The sequence below is a fragment of the Electrophorus electricus genome, chromosome 22 (genome assembly GCF_013358815.1).
Source record: "Electrophorus electricus isolate fEleEle1 chromosome 22, fEleEle1.pri, whole genome shotgun sequence".
Taxonomy (NCBI): domain Eukaryota; kingdom Metazoa; phylum Chordata; class Actinopteri; order Gymnotiformes; family Gymnotidae; genus Electrophorus; species Electrophorus electricus.
The window spans coordinates 6451657-6463062 of NC_049556.1; the positions used below are offsets into that span (position 1 = coordinate 6451657).

The 11406-nt window shown below is 36.3% G+C and overlaps 1 protein-coding gene across 2 annotated transcripts in view; it reads right to left on the reverse strand.

The window, feature by feature from the left end:
• lad1 (ladinin) overlaps positions 1 to 11406 on the reverse strand; it is a 28043-nt gene that overhangs the window by 9354 nt on the left and 7283 nt on the right. The window contains exons 1-12 of one of the 2 annotated variants that reach the window (XM_035521216.1): positions 7899 to 8019; positions 7233 to 7361; positions 6412 to 6646; positions 5506 to 5582; positions 5195 to 5327; positions 2848 to 2934; positions 2470 to 2513; positions 694 to 736; positions 563 to 606; positions 372 to 438; positions 125 to 256; positions 1 to 13 (exon numbers count right to left, since the gene is read on the reverse strand). The exon at positions 1 to 13 is cut by the window's left edge and continues 80 nt beyond it. In XM_035521216.1, coding sequence (XP_035377109.1) covers positions 1 to 13; positions 125 to 256; positions 372 to 438; positions 563 to 606; positions 694 to 736; positions 2470 to 2513; positions 2848 to 2934; positions 5195 to 5327; positions 5506 to 5582; positions 6412 to 6646; positions 7233 to 7361; positions 7899 to 7936 — 1042 coding nt within the window. In that variant the 5' untranslated portion in view covers positions 7937 to 8019. Of the gene's footprint in view, positions 14 to 124; positions 257 to 371; positions 439 to 562; positions 607 to 693; positions 737 to 2469; positions 2514 to 2847; positions 2935 to 5194; positions 5328 to 5505; positions 5583 to 6411; positions 6647 to 7232; positions 7362 to 7898; positions 8020 to 11406 lie in introns of those variants that run through there. The other variant, XM_035521217.1, reaches the window with a different exon arrangement.

Consider the following 11406-nt stretch of genomic DNA (forward strand, 5'->3'; position numbering starts at 1 on the left):
CTGTGCGATAGTCCTACACAAGGAAACCAATTTACAAATTACAAATTTAAAAGTTTAGTCCTCATTATTAAAAAGCAATAATAGAATACAAGCTGCATTATATTCCATTTGTCATGCGTCTAACCTGTTTGCTGGCTGCAAGTGTACTTTCGGATATTGCTTGCTCTTTCTCAAACAGCTCTCTTTTTTTTGCCACTTCATCCACCAAGAATAGGGTCTTGTGGACCAGCGTTGGTGATTTTATTGCCTCCCATTTCTACAAGAGGATCTTTTAAGCTTATGCATTTCTAGGGTACAGTCTAGGAACAGTATCATATTTGCCTTTAGTAAATATCACTTAATACAGTGCAAGTTTGTTTGCATGTGTGGACCTGTGATGCTTGGGCCAGTCTCTCCACCTTCTCCTGAATACAGCGGGAAGACACTCTTTGCCTAGTGCTAAAGAAACAGTATTTGCAACATTAAACATTATCTCGCTCAGTATTTTTGATATGCACAAGGCATGTAAAAAGCATCAAAGAAATTCTGATATGACAACCTGAAGTAATGAGAATCTACTTACTTTCTTTGAAAATGAGACTGCTGCCCCTCATCTTCATTAGCTCCCTAAGTGATTGAGAAATTAAAAACATTTCAAGGGTGAGGTAGGTAAGCATGCACTACAGCAAAAATGGAGATGGATTATTCACTTACCCTGTTGGGTTCAAATTTCTTTGTTGCAATCCGCATACTTGCACTGTCAATAGGACAAACAAATCAGAACTTAACCTATGACTTTATTATTTTGGGAACAAACTTCATTCATCAATCGAGCAAAGTCATTTATTTAATTAATGAGTTTTAATGCGTTTCAGAAGGGCATTTCAGGATGGGTATTTAAAAGGGTAAATTGTCTTTATGAACACAGCATGTGGGATAACTAAGTAATTTAGGAAAATTATAAAACCAATGATAAGTGAATATCATTTATTATATGTTTTATTATATAAGGCACCTGCCAAGGGATGGGATATATTTGTCTCAAATCAGTTCTTGAAATTGGTGTGTTGGAAGCAGCAAAAATGTGCAAGTGTAAGGATCTGAGCAACTTTGACAAGGGCCAAATTGTGATGGCTAGAAAACTGGGTCCAGGAAAATTGGGTCCGGGCATCTCCAAATCAATAGGTCTTGTGGAGTATTCACGGTATGTAGTAATTAGTACCTACCAAAAGTGGTAGGTGTGAACCTGTGAACCGGCAACAGGGTTACTGGTGACCCATTGGCTAGCCCATTTAGTCCAGTCCCACATAAGAGCTACGTGTAGCTGAATTGCTTAAAACCTTATTGTCAATAATAGAAAGGTGGCAGAACACACAATGTACTGCAGCTTGCTGCAGATGAGGCTACATAGTTGTAGTCCACTCAGAGTGCCAGTGCTGACCCCTGTCCACTGCTGAAACCACCTACAATGGGTTCGTGTGCAGCAGAACTCGCACCAAGGAGCAGTGGAAGAAAGTGTCATGGTCTGATAAATCACATTTTATTTTATATCATGTGGACAGCTGGGTGCATGTGTGTTAAAACCAAAGGAAGAGATGGCACCAGGATCCACAATGGGAAGAGGACAATGTTTTCTGATTCAAATTACACGTGATGTAAAAACATGAGTGTATTACGTTCCACATACACCACAATTGGGAAGGGAAGTCCTGGCATTCATGTGGATTTTACTTTTTAACACATACCAACTACCTAAACATTTTTGTAGACCAAGTACATCTTTCATGGCAACAGTACTCCCTAACAGCAGTGGCATCTTTTAGCAAGATAATGTATCTTGCTACATTGCAAAAATGGTTCAGGAATGGCTTGAGGAACATGACAAAGAGTTAATGGTGTTGGTTTGGCCTCCAAACTTCCCAAATCTTCATTTGATTGAGGATTTGTGGAATGTGCTGGAAAAAACAAGTCCAATCCATGGAGGCTCCACCTTGCAATTTACAGGACATAAATTATATTCTGCAAACATCATGATGCTATATACCAGAGAACACCATCAGTTGTCTTGTGGCATCAGCGCTTGCTGGGTCTATTTGGGCAGCATGAGGGAATCCTACACAATATTAGTCAGGTGGTTTTAATGTTACAGCTGATCACGTAACCTCATCATATGAAGGGAAGCAGATATGAACTCTGGAAGAATAATCTCCATCAAAATATGTAAACCTCGACATATTTTGGAGATTATTCCATAACTCTACATATAATGGTATGTGTAATTATCTTCGACCTGTAAATTTGTTTCTGCTCTTGTGCAGAACCACTTTGAATAATAAATAGATAACATCTATATAAGTATTAATGTGTTGTTGGCAATATATATATATATATATATATATATATATATATATATATATATATATATATATATATATATATATATATATATATATATATATATATATATATTCAGGTTTATAACATATTTACCTTCTCTGTAATGGCATGTTTTCTTCTTCTTTTTTCTTCAATATCTGACCATGAAACACAATTTCAGGCTGCAGAACATATCTCTACTTACCCAACTTGTTTAAACTGTTCATTTCCATCTAAAGGTGCTTTAGCTGTTGAAAAGCAAGTTTATGATTCTGCAGGCACTAATGGCACATAATGGATGATAAAAGGACATTAACAGCAACATGGGCATCAGTGACTGGTAAGCAAAAAGTCAACAACTCAGCATTTTATTTTGACATGATTATTTACGTAAGTAATATTCAAGCATAACATTTTATGTTACATGTATCCATATCTATGTGTAATGATCCTCAAGAACAAATCCTGACACATGTACTGCAATTTCATTACCCTAAAGGACTTGGTTCTGGAGCTCTGTCGTGTAAATGGCGGCTTGCCTGCAGGTTCAGAAATGCTTGCTGATCCATTCTGACATCCCTGCATATACAATACACTCAAACACACACACACACACACACACACACACACACACACACACACACAAAAAAAACAAAAAACAAAAAACAAAAAAAACACGTACACAAACACATGTACACACGTCATTTTAGATCAAAAGACGCAAATGCTGCCAAAATTAAGGAAAGAGGGGGGGAATATATTTACTTAAGAACGTTCACCAATGCAGTCATGAACTAACTGAAGAAAAACAAATCAAGGTGTTATTATGATGGCAATGACCATTCACCCCTTTTACTGCTCTAAGTTGCTCTTTCCCCATGAAATTCAGGAGTCGTAATTCACAACTGGAATATGTGGAACGTTATTTCACCACACTCCCTGGATATTACCACTGCTCTCTTAAAACTCTTCTTAAAATTACATTTTAATCTCCACCTGATTAAAGAACTCTGAACACACATATAAAGGACATCGGAATTATTTTTTAAAAACTGTTATTAATGAAATACGGACTCGTTATTCTGTCATACACCTACAGTGCCACCCACTGATCTAAATGAAGTGTTGTACTTTCTTATTTACCAGTATCATGTAATCAAGTAAAGGATTAACCCTCTAGGTGTTACAACTTCAAATTGAGTCATAAATTCAAGAAGAGTCTAGTTATCTTGAGTAGATATCTTGAGGCTAACCTTTAAATTATGTTGCTCTGTTCCTTATTGTGTTTGGAAAACATAACATAAAAACCAGGTAGATAAAAATATTTAATTTAATTTAATTTTATTAATCTGTACCTTTTCAATTAAGGTAGTAAGCCTGAAATTATTTGTTCAGGTAGTAATGACATTATCATGTTAGTCTTCATGTTATAATTCCTTTATGCTACGATGCAAACCAGACTCCAAGAGCACAAGGTATGCAACTGTTCAAGAATTGTTTTATTTTGTATTTTTGTATTGTATTTTTTGCTTTCTTTTGGCTCTTTCGTGTGGAGCAAGTAATCTGATCTTGTTTAGTTTGAAGACAGAAATTAATATGCTTAAATCCCAAGGTCTGCATGCAGGAAACACCCATGAGATCTTTCCTATTAAATCCAAGCTCAGTTCAGTTTTAGTTAGGAAGAGGAAGTTTTGGGAGTGTTGAAGTCAAGGACCTCTCATAAAAAGAAACAGTTTGTTTTCTCTTTGTCAAATCCTTGTTATTCTGTGCTTGTCTTAATTCAAATCACACTTGTTCTCAGTGTTACATTTTTGTTGTTTAGCAGAACTGTTTTTTTTAACAAAGATGATAATAACTGGAGGATTTTATTGTGTGGCTAGCGACAAGTGGCTCCAAGATCTTTTGCAAAAATAATGAGAGACAGGGTACATGGATGTTCTACTCAATCCCTCTCAGCCACCTCAGAGAAGTTCTCCCCTCACTCACTCAAAGTGAGATACTCACAGGTATCACAATCACCTCTATTCCAGCTTAGTGGTATGGTCTGCATTTGAAAACTATTATTTATGAAGTAAAGTTTATTTATATTTAGCTAATTATCAGACAATAAAAATGTACATTATTAAGATAAAAATGGCACATATATAATTTAAATAATGTGAAGTCTATCAGAGAATCCTTCCAGCCCTAGTTAACCTAATAATTATAGGGCAAATAATAATAATAATAATAATAATAATAAGGTAAATACTGAAGGTACAGATAAATCATTACTTGGAATCTAATGCAGACATTTTGGTTTCAAACTGTATTAATTATCATGCAAGTATGTATATTCCAAAACAACCCTCTTTCTAGGGAAAAGAATTAGTTGGTGGACATGGACATCTGCAAAGCAGCTTTGTGACAATGGCTGTTGTAAAAAGTGCTATATAAACACATTTGACTTTTTATTAAAATAATTTTTTATCAGCTAAAATCTGATTGGGGTAATTTTAGCAGACCCTATGTATCACCTCAAGATTCTCAGGAGTGTTCCAAAACTACTATAAAAAACACAGTGTATCTTAAAAAAAAAAAAAAAAAGTAGAGTAAACCCTTCTTAAAAAGTAGATCAGACTCTTAAGGAATAGAATCCCGAATAGAATCCCCTTCCCTGTCCTGAAAATAGTCAATGTCTGAACTTGTCGCTTCTTTGGCACAGGGCCATTTTCAAAATTAGCAGCTGGGTTTAACTGAAATCAATTATGACTGAAGTGTGGATAAATAAAACTATTATCAATGAACTTCCTGAATATTTGAGTGAAGTATACTGGAAGAGAAAGCAGAAGTGCCTCACCTTTAATTCTCCAATGTGTGTAGGGATCATCACGTTATTTACTCCCGGGACCTGCGAAGGTGGAGACGTGGGACTTAGTCTGCTTGCTGCCCCAGGTGATGCAGAACTTTTTTCAAAAGATATGGAAAGAGAGCTGTTCAACAAAAAGAAACAAAAACAGAAAGCAAAAGCAGAGATTAAAGTAAGATTAGGTTCAAGAACAGTGCAAGAATCTAATCAGGACAAATGTTGTCTTTTCCATTTACATAAAATAACATTTAAATAAATAAATGCTGTGAGTGACATGTGTTTACATCTGTATCTGTACTTACCTTACAAATTTTTGTGACGTCTCTTTTGCTGTGACTATAGTCAAATTATGATCAAAGTTTGTGCTTCCATTTTCTCTCTTAAAAACACACAGAAAATAGTTTGTAAATACAGTTTGAGTTAAGTTCAGAACTTATGTGGGATAAAGCCCAACAGCCCTGAGTCAAAACAAATCCTATAAAATCAAACTCTGGGATCAATAAAGAGTAAATTGCCTGAATCCTGAATATTTGTAGACAATAGTAGATTTCAGTTTTATAATTTATGTTCAGCATGTTAGCTGAGGCCAAATGAGGTAAACTAGACCTCCTGCAGATCTGTCTGTTAATGCTGTAGATGATTAATCGCAGTTGGCAGGTGGCAACAGAACATATCCTCACACTTCCTTGGCCTCTGACCCCAGTTCACATGATGAAACCTGTCACATTTACATTGTTTGGAGGTGCAAGCATATTAGACTGAAAGATACTCAGGAGACATGAAATCCCCCAATTGTATACTCACAGGTCAAATTTCAAAGGATTTGCTGTGAAGCATACAACTGTAATTATCAGTACCAGCTGTTTACAGCTTGTTCTGAGTAATCTTAGTTTTATTACATCACATGTGACTGTGAGCCTCTAACCATTCTTTTTTACAAGCGTGAGGAAAAAGCATTGTTATTCTTTTTAGCGGTCAAAAGGTTCTAGAGTAACTTTTTAAAAACAGATTTAAAGAAATATTTTGCACTTTATTAAAAATCCCTGAAATGAAAATGTACAGGCTAAAATTAGAAACACCTGAGAAGAAACTATCAAGTTAAACAAGCTTACATGCTTGCTGTTTTCTGATACTGGGCGAAGAGTGAAGTTATTTGAAGATAGTGGTGGAGGAGAGACATGGGTCTCTTTGCAAGACTGCATGCTCACCCTTATGTCATCATCCTTTATGTCCTCCAGCATCTCTCCCCACACCTCTCCAGTGCTGTCTCCCTGTTCTGTGGCTTCATCTCTTCCTTGATCCTCTTTCCTTTGCCTGTTCAGTGTCTCCATATGTCTCCTCCTCCGACGTTCATCTCGCATTCGTAGCATTTCCACAAAGTCCATCTGTAGCTGTTCCAGCCCTCCACTACTAGAGTCACTGTTTTCAGGAGCTGAACGCTCACTTTGGGAGAACAATAACAATATGATTAACATATGTTGCATCATAATTATCTAATATAACAAAAACAATATGTTAAAATGCTGGTTTAGACTGTATTGAACTCTGTATTGAACTCATTTGTGTCTTGATATATTCCTCACTCTAAAAATTATTATATTCATAAACATATGAATACTGTCTTAGTCTAAAATATGTATCTACATTTTGGCTTTCAGAAAGCATACACACAGCACCAACAATGATTCCATATGTCACATAATAGACCTATTATGAGAACACAGAATGCACACCTGCCTAATAACAGCTATACTTTCACAGCCACACTGTAAAATATTTCTATCTGAAACAGTTTAGTTATTGTTGACTTGAGCTCAGTCGCTTCATGCAAACATCCTTTAACTACTTTGTCAGTTCAAACAACATTAACATAGTGATCTAGAAGAGTGTTTCATTCAGAAACCAGGATGCATTTGAATTTATAGTGCTTACATAGGAATATCAGTTTGATACACAGTAATATAATTAATAGGCTGTGTTTTAAATAGACAGGACACTAATACATGCAGTTTTTTGGCTGATCTCTCACCTAGTGACTTGTGGTTCAGTTTCATCACTGGGACTGTTGTCTGGGTCCATGGTGGTGGAGCATTTTGTCTTCCTCCGCCGCTCTCGCTCTGTTTCTTCCTCATCTTCCACTGTCCATTGTTGGGCCAGCCTAAATAAATATAACTAAATATAACTAAGTAAAATAACTACAGCTATATTAGAATTATTCCCTTCAAAGTTCATTTCATGCATGAAAGTACATCTTATCAGGGTAATTATAAATGTGTAAACTGAATCATAAAGGTGGAGCACTAAGCAACAGGCCTAAACCCAGAGAACATCTTACAATATTTCCATTCGAATGATTATAGAAAATGTCATGTTTGGCACATTGAAAGTAATCTGTTCATTCATACAGGCCGTATTTGTATTTTTATCTATTGTGAAATATGTGGCAAATCTATTATCACATGGTAAGAACTGCTGGAAAATAGAATAGAATTACAGCAGTGCTGATGTGATCTAAAGGGTAATGTACTGCTGCTTTAGCAATAGCTTACAACATCTAAGGTAGTTAGCTACTCTAAGAAAAATCCTATTACTGATAACTGTGTTTCCGTCTGTGACTGTCTTAGCTGCTATTGCAGTGAGTAGCCAAAACAGCCAACAAATTAAACAGAAAAAATGAAGCATTTTGCGAACTTACGTGGACAGAGCTGACCAGTGACTCCGATTAACTGACATACTCAAACAGTAAGTAATCCTCTTTATACTTCCAGTTTAGTCTTAACGTTAACAGAAGAAATCGTGCTTGTTTTCTTTCAAGACGTCCTCAGCAGTTGCCCAAGTATATTACCATGTACACTTCCCACTCACGTTGAGGGAGACGGATCACCTGACCATAGAGGTGTTGCTAATCGCAAATGGCAAGTGAGCACAAAGTAATGCTGCTTCGTGTTGAGAAAACCGACTAGAGGAATAGGTTTTTATCCAAGAGTCCTATGTCTTTTTAACGCGATCTTTCTTTTTACGTTTTTAGAACACATTAGTTTAAAGAAGTGTATATGGCGGATTTAACCAAGTGGCCTACCCTTAAAAGCAAATAGTCAATGCAAAAAGTATTGAATGCAAGAAGTCTCGGGATAACAAAAGCATGTCTGTTTTGAGTGGAATTGTTTCACTATTTCACGAGTGAAATAAATTCTGTACTGCACAATACTAAAACATTTAATAACAAAACATTTCACATTGTCTAATAAAGCAAGGACGTTCATTTTCCGTACAGTCGTAAATTTCAGAAATAAGTTCAGTATCCTCCGTAGCTTGCTGATTCTATTTACTCTAGTATGCCACACCTTTAAAACTAAATAGAATTTGTACTTTGACCCGAGAACAATGAATCATTTATAAAGTACACATATTAAGTGTGTTAAAAAGAATATTAGAATTTTTATTTGAACAGTGATGAAATTTCTGTAGCATGAATATAGGCTTATTATAACCAGCTACTGCTCGAACCGTCTACTGTTAAAACATATTTATGCACAGGAGATATTTGAAGATGTATCTCTATCATAGAAAGACATGGACTATTAAGTTTTGGTTTTTTTTTCTGCTTCTGCTATGCACGTGACGGTGGCTGTTAAATTTTTATTCAATTTGCATTAATGCTGCATATTCCATCCAATATCAGCCAAGCAAAGAGAGATATTCTAAATGCAAATAAGAATTCAAAAGCCTAAGACTAAGCTGCCTTTACACCTAACTCTTTTCATCACACTGCAGCCTTCATATGCTAATAATTTAAAGAATATTCGCATTTGATCTGATACAAAACAACTTTTGTATTCTGAGCATGCTTTATCAAGAGAGTAAACATAACAGCTTTATTTAGATATTTATGGGTTTCATTTGATATAGAAGTTAATATAGTTCATACCACTATGATCATTCTTTGGTCATTTAAAATGGAGCAGCATAAATTTTCTTCATATTAAATAACATGTCAAACATATTAACTTTTCAAGACATGGCATTTTAGCACTGCCTGAGAAGAGAAATCTGCAGTTTAGAAGCTGATATTCAGAACTATGAATCTCCTGTAAGTCTGCCATTGGTTTACAGTTTGCAATATCTGGTCCCTTCCTCCGTTAGTATCTATAAAATCCTTTGTACATTCCAAATATATCAAATCCTTAAAAATGTGCAACTTAGTAGTTACCGGTGCAACTACAAATCAAACTAAGTCAAATTAAAATCTGTCAACAATCTTAGTTGAATCTCTCTTCAATCACTCTTTCCCCTACATGCTTATATTAAAAACAAGTGCTTTACATTTGCCTTTATTCACTGGCCACAAGTTGTGTGTTGCTCATATGAAACTTTCTGTCTTCATACACATGGGATTTATCATTGAGTATGGCATCCGCATGTCCATTTGAGCCCACAGGTAAAAATGCATGTCTTTCAAATGTTTTAAATTATGTGACAATCTGACACAGGATTGTTTTGGATTGTTTCGGATTGAAAACCAAACCCTATCCTTACCCTAGACTGAGGAAAACAGGCTCTACCTAAGTGGGTACCAATTTTATTTTGACAGTCAACATATGTATCAGTCACACTAGGATTAACTAGCAAATTACCTTTTAATCACAAATTGGCTCCACAGTCCCTCAACAACTATCCCAACAGCTAAAGACCTCTTCATCCTCAACTACACCACAGCCATAGCAACATCCTTGCAACCACCTGGCAACCACCTGGAATACCATAACAACCATTTGGTAGCACCTTAACAACCATTTATGACTCCATACCAACCACCTAACAAAACCTTAGCAACTACTTGGGACCCCAAATTACATAAATATATTTTTTAAGTTTAAAAGCATTAAACAGGATTCATTTTAATTTAAACAGCGAAGACAATATTGCAGTTTTTCAGGGCTTCAGCAGAATAACAGGATTTCACTTTACATTTTACTTAAAAGCATTTAACATCATTTAACAGTATTTTTTTAGGAGATCAATAGCCAAACAACCTTTTTCTCCAGTTTAGCTGCTTTGTCAAGCCCCTGTCTTTATTTAAGCCTACGGGTTCCTGAAGTTGGCAATGCATATTAGTGGACCTCTGAGCAGTGTGCTGTTCATTATCACTGCGCTAAGCCTACGCATTAAATATCTTGTTTTCTTTATCTCTGCATTGTAGCTTACTGACATACTTTGAATAATGGAGAATAAAGACTCCTTTACCTTACCTTGCCTCTCACTCCTTCTGTGCCACCAGCATCACACCAACATTCTGTTCTTACTATTTGTATTATTCTTATTATATTGGCTTAATAAAACCAACATTTTGTTCTTCCTATTCTTATTCTTAATTATGATGGCTTGACAAAGCCAACATTGTGTTCTTCTTATTATTATTATGTTGACTTGTCAAAGCCCACAGCCCTCTTCTCTCCATCGCTCGCTCAGCCAGAACTACAGGGATAGCCAAATAACCCCTCAGCCTCAACTACCCCACAGCCAATTACCCCTCCACTATAAATACCCCTGACAGCCAAATAGCTCTCCCAACCACAGCCTCTCAACAGCTACCACATCAACCAAATTGGCCTCAAACATTAGCCCATCAGTCATATTGCCCCTGAACCCTTATTACCGCCAACAGCTAAACAGCCCTGAAGCACAACTACCCCATGGCAAAACAACCCCTCAACATGAACTACACCTCAGATAAGTACCCCTCAAGCCTAATTAACCACATCTTGATATAGTTCTCAAGCACAATTACCTCCACAGCTAAATAACCCATAAACAACAATGACTCAGCAACTAAATAGCCCCTCATGCTCAACTATCCCATAGCCAATTACCCTTCACCACAACATACATTTACAGCAATTAGCTGATGCTTTTATCCAAAGTGACTTACAATTATGACTCAGTACAACTTGAGGGTTAAGGGCCCAACAGTGGGAACCTGGCAGTGGTGGGGCTTGAACCAGCAACCTTCTAATTACAAGTCAAGTACCTTAACCACAACTACCCCAGCAGCCCAACACCCACACCTTAATAACATGTAAAGCACAACTACTAACAGCTAAATACCCCCTCATTGTCAACTGCCCTTAGCCATAGCAACACCCTAGCAACAACAAGGAATCCATAGAAACCACTTGGTAACACTCTAGCAACTACTTGAAACT